This window comes from Tyto alba, unplaced genomic scaffold, assembly GCF_018691265.1.
Source record: "Tyto alba isolate M040663 unplaced genomic scaffold, T.alba_DEE_v4.0 Super-Scaffold_13, whole genome shotgun sequence".
In the NCBI taxonomy this organism is placed as follows: domain Eukaryota; kingdom Metazoa; phylum Chordata; class Aves; order Strigiformes; family Tytonidae; genus Tyto; species Tyto alba.
This window is the reverse complement of record NW_024881275.1, coordinates 35,868,026-35,893,194: the sequence shown is the minus strand read 5'-3', so window position 1 is coordinate 35,893,194 and position 25,169 is coordinate 35,868,026. Positions and strand designations below refer to the sequence as shown.

The following is a 25,169-nucleotide window of genomic DNA, read 5'->3' as shown; positions in this document are numbered from 1 at the left end:
TCAGCAGAGAGGCAGTGCTTGTTCCCAGTGGACACCTGAGAACCCTCCACATGCCCCTCAGGCACAAACAAGGCGTCGGGCATCCAGCCTCCAACACACCTGCAACAGAAAGGAAAAAGCCCATCCTTCCCCATTTCTCCAGAGCGGCCGGAGTCAGGAGCTCCAGCTGCAGGGGCACGGAGGAGGTGCTGTCCCACCGCAGGGCCTGGTACCAAGGGACAAAGAGCAGGTCCTTGCGTGAGCCCCTGAGGACCACTTCCAGCACAGCTCTGTTCACCTACACCTGTGCCGTGCTGCTGCGTGACACACAAGGTCCTGTTCAGAGCTGAACAATACTACAAAGCCTTATTCCTCTCCGTCTGCCTGTAGCTTCTCACCGATAACAACCCGTGGTACAGAAGCACAGCCATAACAAGAGTTTACTTTAAACTGTAAGCCAACATTTCCAATTTAAATACCAAAAGATAACATATGGGTCTTACATAACCAGCCTGATTTTCAGAGATACTAAGCACCACCACTCAATGCAGGAGGAACTGAACTGGAGGAAGACTAATACTTCTGACTACACAGAGTGCACAACTTTGAATTTTACAGCCCAGTTGCCATAGGCAATCATCTTGAGAAAATCTTGGTGTAAGAGGATATTTGGTCCATACTGCTTCCCGAATTGTGCTTATTTTATATTTTTGAAGTCAATGCAAATACATCAGTTCAAATTAACTGAGTATCTGATCCCTCATATTTACATATTCACACATATATGTATGTCTACGTGCAAGTATGTAGGCTGTATTTAATGAAAGTATTTAATTTTTTTTCACAAAGTAATGCTTCCTATAAACAGTAAATTAGGAAAGTCAATACTATCTATATACTTTTTACAACAATAAATTTTTACAATGAGCAACTTGTCATGTTTTGTACCTCTAATTTATTATAATGTTCAAAAAAATCCATTAACCTGGGAACTAAAAAAACATGTGGGGGCTGTAAAACTATCCACTATAATAAAAGACGTACAACATTTTTAGCTAGCTGAGGAACTGGGATTAGGTTGATGGAAGGGATTATTGCTTAATATTTTCCGTAACATCAGCAATCTTGTCAAAATCCCCTGGTTGCTCTGAGAGCAGAAGACATCTGTTTTATGGGGTGAGCACATATCCTGGAATGTCTGCCATGAGACAGCGTCACAACCAGGCTTCATTACCCCTTCACACATTAAACTTGGTTTACGCTTCACAGTGCCATGGAAAAATCACACATTCTGCTTATGCCAGCAAAAGCCTTGTTGTAGAAACAGTCCTACAGATTCGAAAGCACCCTTGTCTGTACCATTTGGTTCATGTGAGGGATGACACCAGACTCTACCAGCACATGAACCATTTTGCCATTTACATTGCACCACAGGTTTGCCTTGTAAGCTTCAGCTAGGACGATTTGCCTGCATAGCTGTCTCTCGCCTTCTAGCTTTTGGATTGTGATCAGTGGCACAAAGTCCAGCTGGAGGCCAGTGTGCCTCAAGAGTTGATACTGGGGCCACTACTGTTCAACATTGTCACTAATGACCTGGACACAGATATAGAGTGTGCCCTCCACCAAGTCTGCAGACAGTACAAATCTGGGAGGAGAGGCTGATACGCCAGAGGGTCCTGGACAGGCCAGAGTAACCTCATAAAGTTTAACAAATGGAAGTGCAAAGCCCTACCCCGGGGAGGAATAACCCCTGGCACAGGTACATGCTGGGTGCTGAACCAGCTGAAAAGCAGCTCTGCAGAGAAGGGCCTGGGGGGGGTCTGGTGCACACCCAAATTGACTATGAGCAAACAACATGTCCTTGCAGCAAAGTCAGCCAACAGCTTCCAGGTAAGAACATCACCAGCATGTTGAAGGAGGTGGTCCTTCCCCTCTACTCAGTACTGGTGAGACATATCTGGAGTGTGAAGCCCGGTTCTGAGCTCCTCAAAACAAAAAAGGCATGGGCATACTGGAGCAAGTCCTATGAAGGGTCACAAAGATGCCAAAGGGACTGCAGCATCTTTCATACAATAGGAGGGTAAGAGAGCTGGGACTGTTCAGATGGAGAAGGGAAGGCTCAGGGGGATCTCATCAATGTATATAAATACCTGACATGAGAACGTAGAGAAGACAGAGCTAGGCTTTTTTCAGTGCTGCCAACTGACAGGACAAGTGACAGTGGGCACAAATTAAAACATTAAATTCCATCTGAACACAAGAAAACACTCCTTTACTGTGAATATGGTCAAAGTCAGGCACAGGTTGCCGGGGAGGGGGTGCAGCATCTCCATTCTTCGAGATACTCAAAACTCAACCAGACACAGTCCTAGCGGTGGGGAGATTAGGTGATCTCAAGAGGTCACTTCCAACCTCAGCCATTCTGTGATTCTCCAACAGTGGTATTGACAAACCTTTGGGAACTGGAATGAAGTTAACAGATCCCCATCCCCTGGACAGACATCTTTTCTAACTCCATCTATGCCGGTAGAAGGTATTACCCTTGCAATTTAAGAATTTTGTCCTCAGGCCCTTTCTTTCTCAAGTTATCAATTTCATAACAGGTAAAGGCATGTTGTATGTCTGAGGCAAATGAATCCATTCTCAGGAAAAGATCAGAGATGGTGGTCATCTAGAGCTTTTTAAGATAATGATGATAGCTAAATATATTTCACTTGCCTCTCTTTTACAGCCTTTGTGTTTCATGGCCAAGAAAGTTTTCAGGAGAAAGTACATTAGAATAAGGAAGTCTTTCACAGAGTGGGAACCTATTCTAAAATATTCTTTCAGATGCTATTGACACAGAGAATGTGAGTTTGGATGTAGCAGGGAGGCACAGGCACTCTAGGTTTAATCTAGGGAGGCTGAGGAATGGCAGAAACCCCAGCCTGGGAGGGGAGGCAAAGCACGAGGTGTACAGAAACTGCAGCCGAAGACTTTACTTGACAGACCAGGCTGAAGCCAATGCTGCCATTTCCCCCCCCCCCCCCCGCCCCCGTTGCCCTTACCCAGACTAGCTAAGCTTTTAATCACATTTTATTGTCGCACCTTTATTTCACTCCGTGAGCATGTCTTTAAACCCTGTTTTCACTGGCAGTTCGAGCTATAGTTTTTCACCCATTCTTTTGAATCTGCTGCCATCTAGTGAGCAGGAATCAAGCTGAAATGTATGGGATTTGAGGCCAGAAGTGGCGTTTAGCTTCTAGACGTGCAGGATTTTGTCCTGATGTCCCTCCGTGTCAAGGTGTAATTGGAGGTAGCGTTTGCATGCGTTTCCCACCTAGGCTCCTAGATGTAAAGATACAATTGTATAACGCTTCGTCTGCCTTATACCCTCTCTGGCTGGTTCCAAATCACTTAATTTCTAACACTTGGAGATTTTCATTAGATTGCTCTCCGCTAGTAAATCCATATTTGAACACCTCAATCAGAAAGTTGTGAACATCCAGGACTTTTACTGGATGTACTGGTTTTGGCTGCGATAGAGTTACTTTCCTTCATAGCAGCTAGAATGAGGCCACGTTTTGTATTTGTGCTGAACACAGTGTCAATAAGGCAGGGATGGTTCGGTGCAGTGCTTGCGCGGAGCCAAGGCCTCTTCTGCTCCTCAGCCCGCCCCACCAGCGAGGGGCTGGGGGGGCACAAGGAGTTGGGAGGGGACACACCCGGGACAGCTGACCCCAACTGACCCAAGGGATATCCCAGACCATATGACATCATGCTCAGCAATAAAACTAGGGGGAAGGTTGGTGGGAGGGGCCACAGCTCAGGGACTGGCTGAGCATTGGTCAGTTGGCAGTGAACAACTGTCTTCAAGTGCATCACTTGTCTTTTATTGGGTTTTGTTTTCCACTCTTTTCCTTACTATTATATTACTATTATTACTATTACTATTACTATTACTATTACTATTACTATTACTATTACTATTACTATTACTATTAATTACTATTACTATTACTATTACTGTTACTGTTACTGTTACTGTTGCTGTTGCTGTTACTGTTACTATTATTATTTAATTATTATGCTGGTTTTATCAGTCCATGAGTTTTCTCCCTCTTACTCTTTTGATTCTCTCCTCCATCCCACCACTAGGGAGAGTGAGTGAGCAACCGTGTGGGGCTTAGTTGCCAGGGGGTTTAAACCACAACAGTGAGGCATGAAGGGTTTGAGATAATAGCAGATTTGACCAAAGCGTATTAGAAGGGATTTATACCTGTTGACAGTTGCAGGTCACGATACTGATTCATCTGTTTTTGATGTTAGTTTATTTGCTTTGTGCCATGCTTTTTTTTTTTTTTTTTTTCTGTACGTGTTGAATACTGGCTTTTGCAGTTTGATGCGTTCTGAAGTGCTTAGTGATGTTTTGCCTGGGAGATTTATTATTAAAACACTGGCCTTGAGTTTAGTCTGGTATTTGGGCTATGTACTAAAGCCATTACTATACTTCAGGTACTGTCTCAAGGGAGACAATTAACAATCATACTTGTTCCTCTGAGAGGTTTTTTGTGGACAGAATAAATGGCACCTTCACCACCTTCTTCCCTGATGTTTTCTCCCTCGTTACAATAACTTTTCAGTATCTTCAACATTCTTGGGTAGTTAAAATATTACTATTGGTATTTCTTAGGAATATTGTTTTGGCTTTTTCTAAGTTTAATAAGCTATTTAGGAATATGACCCAGGCCCTGTGGCAGTGTGGTTGGTCATGGGTGGCAAGGTATGTGGGAGAATATGGGCTGCTATCTAGAAAACATCTCAACTCCAATGTTCTGGAACTTTACCCCCAAACAAGTGCAGGATCCTGATGAAGTGATAGAATGTTGTTTTGTTTTGTTTTGTTTTGTTTTGTTTTGTTTTTTTAAAAAAAAAAAAAAAAAAAAAAAAAAAAAAGCAGCCCTGGCTATTCTAAAGAGGTACAACTTACCACAGTGTGCTGAGACTTGGCCAGCACCTACCAAATACTGCTCGCTATTATGCAGCACCTTCAAGGAGAAGAGAGGGTCTCTGGATCTGAAAACATGCCAACAGACACTATGGCTAAAGCAGGGACTGTGTCAGTCGCCTCTGTAATGAAAAAGAAACAAGGGAAGCAGAGGTCAGCTCATTTAGTAAGGGATAAAGAAGCTTCTCCTAAAAGGGAGCAGGAGGAGGAATCAGAGAAGGCAGCCTGTTCCGCAGCACAACAGTCACAGGTACTGGACAAGGAAGAGACTGAGATTATAAATGAGACAGAAACCACACGGTCCCTATCACTAAGAGAGCTGTGAGATATGTGAAAAGATTTTAGCTGTCAACAAGATGAGCAAATTCTCAGCTGGTTACTCCAATGCTAGGATATTAGGGCCAACAGTCAGGAATTAGAGAGTAAGGAAGGCCAGCAGCTGGGGGATAAGGATAAGGCCACTGACAAAGGGATGGGGAAAAGGGCAGGAGTACTCAGTCTTTGGCAGTGACTCCTCTCAAGTGTGAAGGGCTGGTATCCCTTCAAGGTAAAACTTTCAAATTCCCAAAGCAAATGGACCACCATTGAGGGAGGGATCCAGTATCAGAGGAAATTAGGCACGGTGGAGGTCGTCTATAACGACCTGAATAATGACCAGGAATCCAAAGACCCAGGTGAAATTTGATGCATGTGGTCCATGGGGCAAAAGTTTATACAAAGTACACTAATGTCATATGCCAGCTTATATAATTGGTTATAATGAGATGGACAGACACAGAGGCACCAACTATGGATATATTGGCCAGACAACTCCCAATAATACAAAGATAATCTCACTTTCTCCATATGATCCTTTGTCTTGGCTGTGAAGGAACTGACCCAAAAATTGTCTGAGCAACCCAAGAAGGATAGGTCTTCCTCACCCACACCAACCAATGTCTCAGCTATTAAGAGTCAACCTTTCTCTGTTCAAGGGAGAGGGTACTGCTGGTGCACACCACATGCAATCCTGTGGTTATTCCTGCGTGACCAGGGGGAGGACATGAGGAAGTGGGATGATGAACCTACCTGGAGACTAGAAGGTTGGGTACAGGAACTGCAAGGAAAAACAAGAGCCAGAAGGCATCAATCCAGGAAAATTACTGCTCCAGCGTCTGTTGGGCAGAGTAGAAGGGCTGATCATACTTCTGATTCTGATGAAAGACTTCTGTTTTGCAGTTACAAAAATCAAGTGATGAAGACTCCAATTAGGAATAAAGGGGCCTTGCATTTGGCCAAGCAAAGGAAAAGGACAACTGGATCTACTAGACTGTGTGGGTTTGATGGCCTGGCACATCAGCCCCATGGGAGTATAAAGCTCTAATGGACACCAGTACACAGAGTACTCTAATACCATCAGATTACAAAGGGGCAGAATCCATCTGTATTTCTGGAGTGACAGGAGGATACCAAGAACTGTCTGTGGTGGAGGCTGAGGTAAGTCTAACTGAGAAAAAGTGGCAAAAGCATCTTGTTGTGACTGGTCTAGAGGCTCCATGTATCCTTAACATAGCCTACCTCAGGAGAGGGTACTTCAAGGACCCAAAAAGGCACTGGTGAGCTTTTGGTATAGTTGCCTTGAGTCCAGAGAAGATTAAACAGCTGTCTTGTTTGCCTGGTCTCTCAGATGATCTGTCTGTAGAGGGGTTGCTGCAGGTTAAAGAACAGCAGGTACCAGTTGCTACCCTGATAATGTACCAGCAGTAATATTACACCAATGGAGACTCCCTCGTTCCCATCCATAAGTTGGTCCAGCGACTGGAGGGTCAAGGAGTGATCAGTAAAGGCTCATTCATCCTTTAATAGTTCCATACAGACAGTGCAAAAATCTAACTGAAAATGGAGGCTAACAGTGGATCATCAAGGTCTGAACGAAGTCACGTTGCCACTGAGTGCTGCTGCATGGGACATGTTAGAATGCCAGTATGAGCTGGAGTAAAAGGCCGTCAAATGGTATGCAACCTTTGATATCACTAATGTGTTTTTCTTGATCCCACTAGCAGCAGAATTCAGGCCATAGTTTGCTTAAATGTGGAGGGGCACCCAGTACACCCAAAATCGAGTGCCCCGGGTGTGGAAACACAGCCCTTCCCTCTGCCATGGATTGATACAGACTGCACTGGAACAAAGTGAAGCTCACAAAACCTGCAGTACATTGATGACACCATTGTGTGGGGCAACACAGTGGAGTAGGTGTTTGAGAAGGGGAGAAAGACAAACCAGATTATTTTGAAAGCTGGTTTTGCTATAAAATCCATTTTTTAGGAATAAGATGGCAAGAGAGGCATCATCATCTCCCAATAGATGTGACCAATAAAATAATAGCTAAGTCTCCACCAACTAATAAAAAAGAAACACAAGCTTTCTTAGATGTCATGGGTTTTGGAGAATGCAGGTTATAATTTGGAGAATGCAGGTTATAATCTGATCATAAACCCTCTCAATTGAGTGACCCTGAAGAAGAACAACTTTGAATGGAGCTCTGAGCCCCAGCAAACCTTTGAACAAATGAACGGGAGATAGCTTATCCAGTAGCACTTGGGTCAGTCCAGACAGGACAAAACATGAAAAACGTGATTTACACTTCAGCCAGGGATAATATCCCCACCTGGGGCCTCTGGCAGAAGTGCTTGGAGAGACTCAAGGTTGACCTCTGGGATTTTGGAGCTGGGGATATAAAGAATCTGATGCCCACTGCACTCCAACTGAAAAAGAAATATTAGCAGCATATGAAGGAATTCAGGCCACTTCAGAAATAGTTGGCACTGAAGCACAGCTCTTTTTGCCACCTCAATTGCCTGTACTGGGCTGGAAGTTTGAAGGAAGCATCCTCTGTACACATCATGCAATTGATGCTACATGGCGTATGTAGGTCACACTGACAACGCAACGGGCTCAAATGGGAAACCCCAACCACCCAGGAATTCTGGAGGTGATCGTGGACTCACCAAAGGGCTAAAACTTTGGAGTGTCATCAGAGGAGGTGACTTGTGCTGAAGTGTCCCCACTGTATAATAAATTACCAGAAAATTAAAAGCAACAAGCCCTGTTTACATATGGATCCTGTTGTATTGTGGGAAAACATTGAAGGTGGAAAGCTGCAGTGTGGAATCCTACGTAAGTCATAGAAACTGCTACGGAAAAGTTGAATTAATTCAGTTTGCAGAAGTGAAAGCCATCCAGCTGGCTTTAGATATTGCTAAATGAGAGAAACAGCCGATACTTTACCTCTATACTGACTAATAGATGGTGGCAAATGCTCTGTGGGAGTGGCTACAGCAATAGAAGCGGACCAACTGGTAGAGCAGAGGAAAACCCATCTGGGCTGCTGAACTGTGGCAAGATATTGCTGCTCAGATGGAGAACCTGGTTGTAAAAGTACCTCACTTAGATGTTCACATACCCAAGAGTCGTGCCACTAAAGAACGTCGAAACAATGAGCAGGTGGACCAGGCTTCTAGAATTTAAGTGGCTCAGGTGGACCAGGACTGGGAACATAAGGGTGAGCCACATACAGCTTAATGGGCCCATGATACATCAAGACATTTAGGAAGGGCTGCAACATACAAATGGGCTTGTGATCGAGGGGTGGACTTGACCACTGACGACATTGCACAGGGCATCCATGAATGTAAAGCATGCGCCATAATCAAAGAAGCCATGCAGCTATAGCCTTTTTGTTATAGAGAGCAATGGCTGAAATATTAGTATGGTGTGGAATACCCCTTTGGCTAGTTAGGGTCAACTGTTCTGGCCATGCCTCCTCCCAGCTTCTTGTGCACCTGCTTGCTGGCAGAGCAAATCCTTAACTTAGAGTAAGCTCTCCTTAACAACAAGTGAAACATCAGTGTGTCGTCAACATTATTCTCAAACTAAATCCAAAACACAGCACTGTACCAGGTACTAGGAAGAAAATGAACTCTGTCCCAGCGGAAACCAGGACAGTGGGCCAGGACAGCCTGGCATATTGATTATATCACACTACCACAAACCCGCCATGGCAAGCACCATAGTGCTTATAAAGGTGGAAGTGACTACTGGACAGTTGGAAACATAACCTGTGGCCCACACCACTGCCTGGAATACTACCTTGGGCCTTGAAAAGCAGGTTTTATGGTGTCACAGCACCACTGAAATAAATGAATCAGGCAATGGGCCTCATTTCCAAAGCAACCTCATGAACACCTGGGCCAAGGAGCATGGCGTTGACTAGGTGTATCACATGTCCTATCATGCACCAGCCTCTGGGAGAGTTGGAACAATAAAATGGACTGTTAAAAACTACACCAAGAGCAATGGGCGCTGGGACATTCATCCATTGGGATACACATTTAGCAGAAACCACTTGGCTAGTTAGCACTAGAGGATCTTCCAATTGACCTGGCCCTGCCCCATCAAAACCCCTGTGCACTGCTGAAGGAGATAAAATCCTGTAGTACATGTAAGGAACTGACTGGGAAGAACAGTCTGGCTTATTCCTTCTTCAGGAAAGGGTAAACCAATTTGTGGGATTGTTTTTGCTCAAGGACCTGGGTGCACTTGGGGGGTAATGCAGAAGGATGGGGAAGTCCCTCAAGGGGATTTAATCCTTGGTGAACACAATCCATGATTTGAGTTGTACAATGGCAGTGTTATATGATGCTGTATGTCACCACTGCTGTGGCTGCCATTTATCAAAGGCATTGTAGCAGGAACCTCTAGCTGACAGTCAATCTAAAGGCAAGAGGAGGAATTCATTGCCATGCTGAAACTTATGGCCTAGTCCAGCAGGACCAGGGACGGAGAAATTACTGGATATACCTTCCAATTGTTGTAACTCATGATTTGAGTAGCAGATTTGAGTTTCATCTTACAGGAATTACTACAGCAGAAACCAGCTGAACCAATGAAGGACAAACCTCACAAGAAGCAGTGCAGGTGCAGCAGTGACCTGACTTAAGCTGGTTTTAGTGCCCAGTAATTCCACGCAACACACCACTGCTCCTGTCCTGAGTGAATACCAACAACAGATAAAGCCCAAAGTCATAGACTAAATGAACTCAATATTTTATTGATATTTATGGACATTTCACAAACATTTTATGGGGAATAGGGGTGGTTAATGAGGATGTATTGAGATAGGGTGGAACCTGATGGTAAGTGGTTTTGGCTGAGATAAAGTTCTTCACAGTACCTTGTATAGTGCTGTATTTCGGATTTTCCCTGAAAACAGTGTTGATAACACAAGGATATTTTAGTTACTGCTGAGTAGTGCTTACAAAAAGTCAAAGCCTTTTCTGCTTCTCACCCACCCCACCAGCAAGTAGCCTGTGGGTCCACAAGGGGCTGGGAGGGTACACAACACTGGGACAAGTTATTTTCAGGTGTAAGTGGGTCAGCTCCACTGTCTTCAGGAAATTCTCCGTAAAATATCTGGCAAGCAGGTTTTCTGACTTATCTGCAAGTGATGAAATCTTCCACTGATGTAGACAAACAGCAACATTTTCAATACTTCTTAGTAGCTTTTCAAGCTGGAGAGTGATGCAAAAGTGAAATGCTGAGGTGACAAACACAGCAGATATGGGGTGAGGCTCCAAGAGATGCCTGAGTCACAGTCAAAACAGGCACTCCACCTCTGCTTCCTACCACTCCTATGCCTGGGCAATCCCATCCCCATTAGCACCAGTATGGCAGGTTTCTGATCCCAAATTGTCCCAGTTTACCTCACAGAACCACAGAAAAAATCAATCTTTTTTTTTTTCTTGGTGGGCAAGCTTTCCTAAAGGAAAGCAGTATCTGTTGAACAAGGGGAAAAAAAAAATCCTGTTTAAAAGATGTACCAAATACTGGTTTGGGCTAAGTAAACATAGTCACAGAGAAACTGGAAATTTAATGATTTGCTTTAAGCTGGAGCAAAAATTCTGTGGCAGATTCAAGACCAACACTCAAGAAATTCCAAAGACTACGACTCTGAAAAAATGTGATTCTGTGATGCCTGATACTGTGATTTGTTCTTTAAGTTGTACCCTTATTTTTCAATTTCTCTCTTGTTTTCTTTTATTCCAGGTAAATTTAGCAAGATCTGTTAATTCTCTTTCCCATTTCTGTATATTTCTATTCAGTATGCTAAATTTACTTTTTTTTCACAAAAGCTGACTAATTGTATCTTCATGGCACCGATTTAGAAAAAAAAAAATCTCAGCTAATCAAAGTTTGAGTCTTCCAAGTATCTTGTGTATTTAGGATATATGACCCTTTTAGCTCACTTCCTCTTGTATTTGTCTGATCACGGAAGGTGCTATTATTTGAGTATACAGTTATCCATCTAATTGAAATCTAAATCAGAATCTGTGAATTTCATAAAAAACAGCAGGAATCTTGGTTTCATAAAAATGACAGGGACCTGAGACATGGGTGCACTAGTGAAGAGCTTCCATAAGACCAAACTCTTTCTCACTCACTGCAATCAATATGACACGAAACATGCTGAGCCTGCAGCCACTCACAGCAATGGTTTTGGTAAGTTAAGCTACCCCTCCATGCCAGTCTCTCTCCAGAGAGCATCTTGCCAGGAGACTTTTCTTATTTTGAAGGGGCCACATAGGGGTAGGGGAAAGTAACGTCTAAGTGCTAAGGCAAAGCACTAGGCTATAAAGCTGTAATGTCCTGTCTTTGAAAGGTACCACAAGTAATTTTGGGAACTCTCTGCTATTTACCTCCCTTCAAAATCTGTATACTCATATACATTTTGCTAAGGAAGTCTGGATTGGAACAGGAAGGTGAATTCTCATGAAGACCATTCCATGAGGTGGGTTAAGAGCACCTCTCGTCCATTAACGTGGATGCAAAAGAGCAATAGGAAGAGACTGTTGCAAAGACTCTCAAAATAAACAGGGCAAATATTTAAAATTTATTTTAAGTACAAACAATTGGCACTCCAGCAATCATTAATAAATGACAGATCCAAATGTCTGTGAGAGGAAAACTATTACTGCACAGTCAATTCAAGGAATTCCTAGGATTTAACAACAATCCAAACCGCACAATCACTGACCTAAAAGTGAGAGCTCTCAACCTGGAGGAGTTTCCTTGGGCAGCACCTTGACCCAAGGGGAGAGTCCTGGACTGAGGCCCCACTGCTGGGAAGAGGACTGGCTCAGGGTGACTCCCCCAGGGCACTCCATTTATATATAAGCCGAATCTGATCTGTGGTTCATATCAGCTCTTAACAGCCAAGGGCTCCAATTAACATAAAGACCTGAAAACAAGGGTGCAAAAGAAGAATCAGCAGCCACTATGTCTCATCAGCAACAAAGAAGCCCCATCTTCATGGAGGGGGGTGCACCAGCCCCACAGAGGCCCTCCTAAACTGGGCAGTAATTTGGTAGTGAAGAGGGCATACAGAAACTGGCGGATGCTGTAAGGGGAAAAGGCTGAGCAAGTTCAAGCAATATTCACCATATACACAGGTCACTTAATTGAGTGGGAAGGGTAATTTAGCGATAAGCAAAGCAGAAGTTTTTCTTCTACAGGAAAACAAATGTGTGTCCACTTCCTCAACTGCCCCGGGTTTTCCCACTTCCTGTAATTTGTGTTTCTTGTGAGCAAATTGCTTCTTCGCCGGGGGATGGCTAGCTTGAAGGCTATATGGGGTTGGGTTTGGCACCCAGCTGCGGGGCAATGCCTTCAGTTCTCCAGCGGACAAGCGAAGGACGGTACGTTCGGGGTCTGTTCTGCTGTAGTGGCTTATACTGTAGTTTCTGTGATCGCTCACGCCCACCCATCTATTTACCCCCACCCTCCCAGGCAGATGACCACAGCCCACACCAACTGGCCCCTCCGATTTCCTGGGCTGCCACCGGGCACCGTCTGCTGCCCTCCCTCCGCCTACGGGGCAGAGCGTTCTGCGGCCACGTGAGGGTCCTGCGTGGGGCACGACTGCCCGTGATGTTAGCGGTCGCAATCACGAAAGAACTTATCTACACACAGCAGATAAGCAGGCACTTCTTCATTCCAGCGCTGGGGAACACGGGGGATAACTCCGCCAAAGACATGATCGCTGACAGGTACAAAGCACAACATATTTATACACTTTTTCAGCACAGTCATGGTTACATAAGATCAACAAAATTCATAAAGTTTAAGTTGACCTTAATAATGATTGGCTTTCAGTTACCTCACCTTACCTATATTCCTATTTTACAGAAATCATTGGTCATCTTTACTGACTGATTTAAATAGAATGGGGGGAGGGCAATGATTAGCATATTCATGTTATTTCCTGGAAATTATTATCATATGCAAATGTCCCTAGTGCATGCGTGGTTATGTTGGACGGGGGTCCTCTGGTGGTCGTCGATAGTCTTCATCACTGTGTCAGCTGATTGAACTCCATCCCTGCACATGCTCATTTTATCTTTGGCTAATGCTCATTCCTCCTTTGGCCGATTTTCCCAACCAAACCAGTTTTCCTCTGGTACCTATTGTTTCAAGTCAAGATCCATAACCAGTACCTATTGTGTTAATTCAGAGTCCATAACAATTGTTATAGTGTTCAAGGCACACAGCATACTAGTTGCTTAATCCTAAGGGCCTTAGTGTACTTTATATTCTCATAGCTACTGTAGCTTCATGTTAAATCAAAATCATACTTTTAAACTGAAATCAAAGTAATATTATAGGATTCGAACTGTTTTATTAAGGTAACTGCAACATTTCCCCCGTTTGAAAGTATTGATAATCATACTCAATACTTTCACATATTTAAATTGTGGTCCCACTGAATGTCGAATTGTCATATGATGGTGTATCTTTTAATGACTTATCTTGTTGCTTCAGCTCTGCTTGTATAATAATTCGATTAAACTCTGCTTTTAAGGGTCAATTCATGTTTCAGATAATTGTATGTCAGACCAAGCACTATGAATACCATTGGTCACCTGTGCTAGGTCTGATAATGATTTTTTCCTTCATCCATGTTTCTACCATCATAGACTATAAAATTTACAGAAAACCAAAATTCAGATACTTAATCATGCTTCAGAGTCAATTTTAACATTTCCAACCATCCAGAAAGGTATCAACCCCAACCAGAACATACCGATATCCTTTACATTTGGGTAATTTTGTGAAATCAATTTGCCAATAGTCACCAGGTTCTACTCCTACTTCAAATTTGCCCATTATAACTCTCTTCTGTACCACTGGATTATTCTTTAAACACACATTTCATTTTGCAGCAACTGATTTAGCCATCTCTAACATCCTTACCGATAGTATGTGCCTCTTCAGGAATGTCACCAGGGCCTCTACACCCCAATGGCATTCCTGATGTTTTACTTGTAGTATTTCCCTCATAATTAATGGGGGCACGACCACCTGGCCTTTAGAGGTTGTCCACCATCCTTCTAAATTTTTCTTTGCATTTAAAAATTGAGCTGATTTCTCATCTTCCTTCAAGTATTCTGGTGGTTCCCTTGGGAGAGTTACAGTTCTAGTAGGAATTATTGCCATTTGTAACATTCGCTGTTGAGCTGCTTCCTTGGCAGCTTGATCTGCTAACCTATTCCCTCCTGTTATTTTCGTGTTTCCAGATTGATGTGCTTTACAGTGCATGATCGCTATTTGGGCCGGTTTCTGTACCGCCAATAACAACTGTAAAATTTCCTTCTGATGCTTAATATTTGCCCCCTGGGAGGACAAAAGTCCTCATTCTTTCCATAATGCTCCATGGACATGAACCACTCCAAAAGCCTATTTTGAATCTGTCCAGATGTTCCCTTTCTTTCCCTTACTTAATTCCAATGCTCATGTTAAGGCAATTAATTCTGCTTTCTGTGCTGATGCTGCAAATGCTTGGGCAGTGCATTTGCCTCTACCACAGTACTTTCAGTTGTTACCACATATCCTGCGTAGCGAGTTCCATTCTGTACAAAGCTACTGCCATCTGTAAACAGCTCCCATTCAGGACCTTTGAGGGGGACATCCTTCAAATCTTCTCAACGAGAGTATGTATGTTCAATAGTCGTTATACAATCATGTTCAGGTTGTTCTTCCTCCTGTGAAGCTCTCAGAAAAACTGCAGGATTTACAAGATTAGTTGTTTTCAGAATCACATCATCTTGCTCCATAAGGATTACCTGATATTTCATCATTCTGCTAGGGTACAGCCAACACCCCCCTTTTTGTTCCAACACTGTAGCAACCATATGCAGAACATAGACTGTGATGGTTCTTCCCAAGGTGAGCTTTCTGGCTCCTTGTATCAATATTATTGTTGCCGGTACTGTCCGCAAGCAGGAAGGCCATCCTTTGCTCACCGCGTCCAGTTGTTTAGAAAAGTACCCACAGGTCTCTTCCAGCTTCCATCCGCTGGGTCAGGACTCCCAGGGCAAGGTGCTGCCTTTCATGAACAAACAACTGGAAATCTTTAGTTAAATCAGGTAATCCTAGAGCTGGTGCTGTCATTAAACCTTGCTTAAGCTTTTGAAAGGCCTCCTGTTGTTGTTGACACTATATGAAAGGGGTGGATTTTTTTGGGGCCTCGTATAATGGCTTGGTCAAGAGACCATAATCCACAATCCAAAAATGACACCACCCAGACATTCCCAAGAAAGCTCTTAATTCATGTACAGTCCGAGGTTCCGGAATAGCACAGATTGCTTCCTTTCGATCAGTCCCAAATCTTCTTTGCCCCTTTTGAAATCTCAAAGCCTAAATATATCACAGTTTGGCTTGCTATTTGGGATTTCTTCTTAGACACCTTATACCCATTAAGTCCCCCAAAAAATTTAAAAGTTCAATGGTTACCTGTATACAGGCTGTCTTTTCTTCTGTAGCTATTAAGATGTCATCCACATATTGTAAGAGTAGATGTTCTGGTCGCGGAGTCATTGTCTTTTCATTTGTCCCTATCTCTAGTTCTTTGGCTAGTTGGCTGCCGAAGATTGTTGGGCTGCTCTTAAATCCTTGGGGCAGTCGTGTCCAGGTTAACTGTACTTTACGCCCTGTTTGTGGGTTTTCCCACTCAAAAGCAAACAGCTTACGACTTTCCTGTTTCAGGGGTATGCAAAAGAAAGCATCTTTCAAATCAAGCACTGTAAACCACTGATATTTTTCTTTAAGGGCTGTCAATAAGGTATATGGATACTACCAGGTGAATGTCTTTTACAATTTGATTTATAGCTCTCAAGTCCTGTACTAATCTATACTCACCTGTGGGCTTTTGGACTGGTAAAATAGGGGTATTATATTCTGGCTCACATTCTTCTAAAATCTTATATTTCAAGAATTTGTCAATCAGCCTTTTAATTCCCTGGTTTGGCTCAGGTTTAATTGGGTATTGTTTTTTCCTAACTGGTTTTGCTCCTTCCTTTAATTCAGTTTTCACTGGTTGTGCCAGTTTAGATTTTTCCAGGGACATCAGTTTCCCACACCATGGGAACTACTGCATAACTCACTTCTGTGGGGGATTTCTTGTATCTTTGTTTTTTTCCTGTATCATCCGAATTTCCCCTGGTTTTGATTCTGGTATTTTTAACAACAATTCTTAATTTTCAAAAACTATCTGGGCATTTAATTTGGATAGCAAATCTCTTCCCATTAAAGGTACTGGACATTCTGGAACGTACAGAAATTCTTATGTTATGATTTTAGTTCCAAATTGTAAATTCAGCGGTTGTAAGAATGGCCGGTTTTTCTCCTTCCCTGTGGCTCCCACAATATTTACCATTTTAGATCCTATCATCCCCTTCTGTTTGTTCAGAACTGAGAACGTTGCTCCAGTGTCCACTAAAAATGTAACCTCTTTCTCTCCCAGCTTAACTGTAACCAGAGGCTCAGCTGTGTTCACCTCCAGTCCCCGTCAATCTGCATACTCTCCTACAATCATCACATTAGCTGCTGTTTGCTGACCATTTAATTTCCTTGGACAACCATTTTTCCAGTGCCCCTCCTTCTTACAAAAGGCACACTGATTTATTCCGAGAAGGGTTCTGTCAGTCAAACTTCCTCTTCCCCCTTGTATTCCCCCCCCTTTAAGGGACCTCTTGAGATCTGTAAAAACAATTGCAAAATTGTAGTGTGTGCCCTTCTCTTAAATCAGCACCCGGGGCTGATTGCCCAGTCAGATGCCTATGTCCAGAGTCAGGTCCTCGTTCAGGGAGAGGCAGTGGAATGGGGGGGGGGGAGGGGAGGGGGGTGCGGTGTGTGTGTGTATATGGGAACTGCAGGAATTATTGGAGCAGTAGGAGCAATATCTAATTCAGGACCTGTTTCTGTATATCCCCTTCTCTTCAGTGCCAAATGTTTAAAGCATATTTTGGTGGAAGTACATGCGGGGCAACATTCCTGAACCTTTTTATCCTTTACCATAAGAGACATCACTTGATTAAACAGCCCACATTCTTTTTGCCACTCCGTTTTTTCTCGCAGGTAAAAGAACAGATCTACATACAGAACCTCATCCCATTTTTCTTCCCTTTTACAAAATAACATTAATTGCAAAATAGTATTATAACTTAAGGTCCCATTCAGGGGCCACATTTCTTCATCTTCTAATTTATACAATGGCCATTCATGATTACAAAATTCAGTAAGTTGACTTTTGCTTAATTCTTCATGCATCTCTTTCCAGTGAGCTAAAAGGCAACCTAAGGGAGTGTTTCTTGGTATAGAACTCTTACTCTCTCTCCCTTCTTTAAATAGGTTTGAAAATTTAAATGCCATAGCAAACCGACAGTATACCTTTTTTGTTGTTGTTGGTTTTGGTTTCTCCTCTTTTTTTTTTTTTTTTTTTTTTTTTCCCCCCTTAGCTTCGCTTATCTCCAGCTGCACCCTTCGAGGGATAACAGAACCGCAGATCAAAGCTCTACAATCGCTTCGTGCGTAATTACACGTCTCAGTCACTCATTCACACATAAAACCTCAACAGTATTTCAACAGTGTTTCATTGTTTCCTGTATTACCAGAGTTACAAAGTTACCAGATTCAGAAGCACAGAAACAAATTAACAGAATACGAAAAACACAATTTCCCGTGTCAAGACCAGAAAATACCGATGTGAACACCCAAGTGTTCCTGACCAGGTGTATACCAGTGAGGTGCCAGCAACCCCGGTATACGCTGTTCCACGCAAGATCCCACATCTCACGATTTATGAACAGCCCAGACCCTCTTCGAATAATCCTTGCCTTATTGCTCGCAGTGACTCAACTGAGATAAGGAGTCCCTCCGGGAAAGTTCCCAGGAGTGCCCAAGAGAGTCCTATCCTCAAGGAGTCCCGCGGGCCCCGCTCCTTTAATTCCCTTTCACCACTGACACTGATGCCAACCCTGCGAAACTTTCGTATTCGCCTTACGGGCAGCGCCGAGGCTTCCCCTGCTCAGGAATTCCCTAGCCCCAACCACGCGGAACTTTCGCTCCATCTGACAGGCAGTCTTTCAGCTGATTCAGAAAGAAGTGCCTTACCTTTCCAGGGGACGTTGTGAGGAGCTTTATGGGTCGAGAACGATGGCTCTCCCTGAGAATTCCTCGGTGCCGGCTGGAGTTCGATCAGAGCTCGATCCCGTCCAGTCTCACTCACAAGGTCCCATCTGGGTCGCCAAAACTGTTAGCGGTCGCAATCGCGAAAGAACTTATCTACACACAGCAGATAAGCAGGCACTTCTTTATTCCAGCGCTGGGGAACACGGGGGATAACTCCGCCAAAGACATGATCGCTGACAGGTACAAAGCACAACATATTTATACACTTTTTCAGCACAGTCATGGTTACATAAGATCAACAAAATTCATAAAGTTTAAGTTGACCTTAATAAATGATTGGCTTTCAGTTACCTCACCTTATCTGTATTCCTATTTTACAGAAATCATTGGTCATCTTTACTGATTGATTTAAATAGAATGGGGGGAGGGCAATGATTAGCATATTCATGTTATTTCCTGGAAATTATTATCATATGCAAATGTCCCTAGTGCATGCGTGGTTATACTGGACGGGGGTCCTCTGGTGGTCGTCGATAGTCTTCGTCACTGTGTCGGCTGATTGAACTCCATCCCTGCACATGCTCATTTTATCTTTGGCTAATGCTCATTCCTCCTTTGGCCGATTTTCCCAACCAAACCAGTTTTCCTCTGGTACCTATTGTTTCAAGTCAAGATCCATAACCAGTACCTATTGTGTTAATTCAGAGTCCATAACGATTGTTATAGTGTTCAAGGCACACAGCATACTAGTTGCTTAATCCTAAGGGCCTTAGTGTACTTTATATTCTCATAGCTACTGTAGCTTCATGTTAAATCAAAATCATACTTTTAAACTAAAATCAAAATAATATTCTAGGATTCGAACTGTTTTATTAAGGTAACTGCAACAGTGACACAACGCGGTGGCGACCGGCGTCGGGCCCGGCTGCTGCTGCCCGCGTTCCCCGCTCCGGCGGAGACAGAAGGAGGGAGGGAAGGAGGGAGGGAAGGAGGGAAGGAGGGAAGAAGGGAAGGAGGGAGGGACGGAAGGAGGGAGAGAGGGAGGCCGCCGGGCTCCCCGCCCCCAGCCGCCCCACCCCCCGCCGCCCCACCCCCCGCCCGCCGCAGCCGCCCCGGCCCCGCCCCGGCGGGCAGCGTGGGGCGGGGCCGGGCTGCCGGAAGACCCGCGCGGATCGACCGGTGCCGCTTCCGGCCCGGCACAATGGCGGCGAGGCGGTAGCGGGCGGGCCGGCGGCGGAGGCCGGTGAGTACCCTTCTCTCGGCGGGCGAGGCCTTCCCAGGCTGCGGGCGGCGGCCCCCGGCGTCCTCTCGCCCGCCCTTGCGCCTCCCTCCCTCCCTCCGGGGCCAGGGCCGCGGCTTGCTCTGCCCGCGGGGCCGCCCGGCTGAGGCGGCGGGGCAGGGCCGAGCGGGGCGCGGTGGCGGGGGGACGGGTGGGTGTGGGTGTGCGTGTGCTTGCTGCGCCACGGTCCCCGCGGCTGCCCTGCACCGGCCGCCTGAATGTGCGCGTGTGTCCGCCGCCACCAGGCCGTTCCCCGGGCCTTCGGTTGTTGGGAGGGCTGGGGGAGGCAGGAGGGGACCGGGGGCCCCCGTCAGACGGTGGAAGGGCTGGAAGGAGGGGGCCGGAAGCTGCCCCGTGGGAGCGAGGGTGCCCCGGCCCACGGCAGCGTGTTTCCGTGTTTCCTGCGTGGCAGTGACGGAGGCCGGTATCGCAACGCCGCCGTCTGTGTCCCCCGCTGGTTCTGGCTCCGCAGGAAACCGTGTCCGTCCCCCGGCTGCCTTGCTGCTGACCCCGCCCCCCCCGCCCCCGGGGCGGCCCACCCACCCACCCCACGCCAGGCCAGCACTTCGCGTCGTGGTGGGGAGCCAGACGCGAGTGCAAACTTTGACTCCGTGCTCGTTTCCAGTGCAGGGAGGGTGTCGTCATCCAGCCCGGTGGCTGGGTGCGGGCGTTGCTTCTGGGGATGACTCCACAACAAGCTGGTTTTAGGTCACTCCGAAATTCAGATATGACAGCAGTTTGCTTCCTGAAACGGGAAGCAAGTTTGCCATGAGCGTTTGAAACTTTTCTTTCAGCTTGTAGCTGGAATAGCTGCATTTCCATGGTTGTACATAATGGGCTATGAGTTCAGGTCTTTAGGACAGGAATCCTACTCGTTTTGTCACTCATGTAAGAGTATTAAAACCTCTTCTGCTTTTTTAGGATAAACACTGAAAGCCTCAAGCCTATAGAAAGCAGGCACTGAGATGCCTAAGGGTACTTTTGGGGTCTGTAGAACTTAAAAATGCGTTTAAGAAAATCAGGTACCCTATTCCCTGTCCTGGTTTCAGCTGGGATAGGGTTAACTTTCTTCCTAGTAGCTGGTATAGTGCTGTGATGATAACGCTGATAGCACTGATGTTTTAGTTGTTGCTAAGTAGTACTTATCCTAATCTAAGGATTTTTTTGTTCTTCATGCTCTGCCAGCAAGGAGGTTCACAAGAAGCTGGGAGGGAGCACGGCCAGCATAAGTGACTTGGACCAGGCAAAGGGATATCCTGTACCATAGGATGTCGTGCTTAGTATATAATCTGAGGAGAATTGGCTGAGGGTGGATCACTGCTCAGGCATTGGTCAGTGGGTAGTGAGCAATTTCATTGTGCATCACTAGTCTTTTCCTGGAGTTTACTTGTCTTGTTGTTATTATATTTTATTTTAATTATTAAACTGTTCTTATCTCAACCCACAAGTTCCACTTTTTTTTTTTTTTTTCCAATTCTCCTCCCCATCCCACTGGGAGGGGGGAGGAATGAGTGAGCAGCTGCATCATGTTTAGTTGCTGGCTGGGGTTAAACCTTGACACTCCCATATTAAAGGCAACAGAAGGGCACTTCCTGCTGTTTAAGTAATTTTTGTAAATGCCCTAGGGCCTTCTCTGCATCCTTAAACACATACATGCCTTTTGAAAGAGAAAACCTTTCTTGTTTGTTTGTAGGTGGCTATATTTAAATCATATAACATTCAGTGTTGATAGGACTGCTGCTGCTTACGTGTATTTAACCAGTCTCTTCCAGGTGACTGCCCCTTTCAGAATCCACACAGGCTTATGCTAACGTTGGAGTTGTAGCTCCCTGGAAATGTTTTACAGTAAGAATGTGGACATGACCAAGGAGGGGAAGAGGGGGGGAGTGTAGGATGGGATGGACAGGGAAAGAACAAATTGGTAGCCCAGATGTTTTATAGAATACTAAAATAAGGTGGATAATGACTGCTTAATACTGACTAATGTGAGACCTCAGAATGCTGGTCTAGGTAAAAAGTGTGGAGTGCATGGGGAATGCAGCATTGTTTCTTACTCATTATATCATATTTGCCTGAGAAGTATATGGCTATTCAACTTATACACCTTGATCTCCTCTGATCACTATTTTAATTCTTAACAGGGTGAACAGTGTCTACTGTGGGGAAAGAGGATTATTCAGATAATGTAGAATGGCTTTAGGGCCATTCTTGTTACTGCCACCTGCATATTCTACACGCTACAAAGTTCTTTCAGTCATGCTTTCAAAGCTTTTCTGTAATGAGCTGAGACTGATGTGGACTTTTAAAAGTAGTTATCTGTCCTAAAGGCGTTTAGACCTTAATGCCCAGAAAAGCCATAGGCTGTCTCTGTGTTTTGTGAATCACCCATAGGTGTCAGACATTTTAAGAGAAGAAATCTGGCTGAGTTTTGAACTGCCTTTTGCTTGTTTGGAACAAATTTTGCTTTCCACCAAGACATGCTTGCCTTGATGGTATTACGGAACCAGGGCTTTGATTGTTGAGATTTCCATAACAAATAATAACCAGTGTTTATCCCTCGATTAATTTTAAAGTACAACTTTTAACTCTTTAATTTCTATGTGGGAGTCACTAAATTGAAGAGCAATAATCATGGGAGATGCTGCAAAACCTTGCTTTGCCAAACAAAATAAGGAACAGGAAATTTTACATCAAGGAGAATTAAAAGGAAGTCCCTTACAGAAAGACTACCGAGTCATGGATGAATACGGAAATGGCCATAGCAATAAAATAGAAATCAGCCTGCAAAAGAAAAAGGGAAGACCAGGTTACTACGGAAGCAGCCCCAGGCGAGGACCACGTAATGTTTTGAGTAGCCCAAACGCACTGAAAACCACAACTTACAGTCAAGGGTCAAAGTTAAATGATACCCAGAGAGACCAAATGAAGAAGTGGGTATCTGATGACCACCGTGGTACTTCTGACAGCTGGAGAGAGTACAGATCTGTTGCCTGGATTCCTGTGCATAGCAGGACAAGAAGGGACTCTTTTCATGAAGTTGAAGGTACTGGAAACAGAAGTGTAAGACGACGACTTCAGGAAGATGTAATGAATGAAGATGTGACAGGCGTGCAGAAAGGAAGCTCTGGTAATGAACATGTTTGTTTTTACATAGATGTCCAGTAAAGTAGCCTTCTGTGTGTGTTACTGAAAAGTAACATTTCAAGATTCACTCTTAAAACAAAAAATCATTTTTGTTCTGTCACATATTGCAAAGTATTGACTGCACTATACTGCAGCACTTTAAACAAATTGTTACAGTGAATGGTACAGAACTTCTTTTCTAAATTGTGTTGTCTTTGTAAGTTAGTTTATAAGTGGTAGGAGTAAGTAGATTGCAACATCTGTGTAGTGTCCCTGTGCAGTTTTTCAGGTACAATTTGATTGAATCTGTCAAGTCTGATAAGGGATGTTTCCATTAAGCTGATAGAGGGTAAGACTCTAGAGCTACTGATGAGGTCTGTAACAACAGGTCTTAATGAAGATTGAAAACAATCCCTCACAGGTATTGCAGGAACTTAATACTAGCAACAGCAATACAGCAATAACACAAAACTAATTCTTCATGCATATTGAACTTCTCTACGGGCAGTTGGTACTAATAATGAGAGTACAAGCTCTAAGTATTGAAACACAAGGAAGAGCAGGCTAAGGGAGGATAAGGTGATCAATATCATAAGATCTTCATTGAATGTGCATACCATAAGGAAGTGTAAGTAGATCAAAGCAGAAAGAGGAAGCTTTAATGAAGATAATATAATTAGATAAAATAATTAGATAAAAAGACTGAGGCACAGATGAGGTGCTGCTAATATGGAACAACTGCCTGTTAACCAGAAATCTGTTGTCTTTTAGTTAAGAGTGGAGGCCACATACAGTATAGATCTACCCCCCTGCTGAGAAAGAAAGCTATTGCTGCTTGATACCAGGAAGTCCAGGAATTAAATGTCCTTTCCCTTGATATCAGCTGTGACTAAAAAGATGACCTGTCAGCAGGTGCCCAGTGTCTCTCATTGTCAGGTGAGGAGAGAGCAGAGTAGAATTCTTTTGCAAGTTTATTCTCAGATTTGCTGGGTCTAATGGACTTCTTTCTGTGAAACTTCAGGAATTCACTGAAGTAGATTTTCAGAACCGCTGGCAATCATACCTAAGAACTTACTCAGGAGAAATAAGCTACTGACATATAGGAAAGGGCAAGTGTCTCTTAAAAATGCAATTTCAAAAATGGTATGCAACTTCAGTCTTGGGAATCTGTTCTGGAACAAATAATGTAACCTACTCTAAGTATTTGAAAGGTAACAAACTGATGAGTGGGAGTAAACATGGATTTGTCAAGAAAAACATATGCAAAGTCCTAATTTATTTCTTTAAAATAGTGCTCATTCCCCTGTGGACATGGGAGAAGCAGTTTGTAGATACTGCTAGTACTAGTACTATAGTACTTTAGATGCTCTTACATGACAGTTCTGTCAGTAAACTAGAGGAAAATTCTCTAGATGAAATTAGTACAAGAGACCTGCAGAGCTAGTTAGATAACCGTACTCAGAAAATACTCTAAGAGTTTGTCAAAATAACAGGAAGCATTGAGCAAGCATCTATGAGGATTCTGTTCTGTTCAATGTTTATTACTATTCTGATGATGAATGAAGACAGCATGCTTATTAATTGTGTGCTTTTAAATTTGAATATGCTGAGTAGCTAGTAGGAACTCAGTGCACAAAAGTAGGGTCAGTTAAAGTAACTGTGCACAATTGGAGATGACCTACATACAGAATGAAAAAAAGACCCATGTGCAAATGCCATTGTTTAAGTAGGAATGTTTACTGTACAAATAAAGGAGGAAGAGTTGTTATAAAGTATTTTTTCAGATAAGAATCTGAAATCATAGTGAATCAGAATCATAGAATGGTTTATGTTGAAAAGGACCTAAAAGATCATCTAGTTTCACTCCCCCTTGCCATGGGCAGAGACACCTTCCACTAGACCAGGTTGCTCAAAGCCCTGTCCAACCTGGCCTTGAACCCTTCCAGGGAGGGGGCAGCCACAGCTGTTCTGGGCAACCTGTGCCAGGGTCTCACCACGCTCACAGGAAAGAATTTCTTCCCTGTATCTGATCAAAATCTTCCTTCTTTCAGTTTAAAATTGTTAACCCTCATCCTATCACTACACTCCCTGATAAAGAGTCCCTCCCCATCTTTCCTGTAAGCCTTCTTTAAGTACTGGAAGGCTGCTATGAGGTCTCCCCGGAGCCTTCTCTTCTCTGGGCTGAATAACCCCAACTCTTTCAGCCTGTCCTTACAGAGGAGGTGCTCCAGCTCCCTGATCACCTTTGTAGCCTCCTCTGGACTCCCTTCAACAGGTCCAGCCCCAGAGCTGGACATA

The 25,169-nt window shown here is 44.1% G+C and overlaps 1 protein-coding gene across 6 annotated transcripts in view; it reads left to right on the top strand.

The window, feature by feature from the left end:
- Positions 1 to 19,602: 19,602 nt before the first annotated feature.
- Positions 19,603 to 25,169, top strand: part of TUT7 (terminal uridylyl transferase 7) — a 36,539-nt gene continuing 30,972 nt past the window's right edge. For 2 of the 6 annotated variants that reach the window (XM_032981802.2, XM_032981801.2), the window contains exon 1: positions 21,310 to 22,875. In XM_032981802.2, coding sequence (XP_032837693.1) covers positions 22,380 to 22,875 — 496 coding nt within the window. In that variant the 5' untranslated portion in view covers positions 21,310 to 22,379. Of the gene's footprint in view, positions 19,713 to 21,309; positions 22,876 to 25,169 lie in introns of those variants that run through there. The other 4 variants (XM_042787574.1, XM_042787576.1, XM_042787577.1 and 1 more) reach the window with 4 other exon arrangements.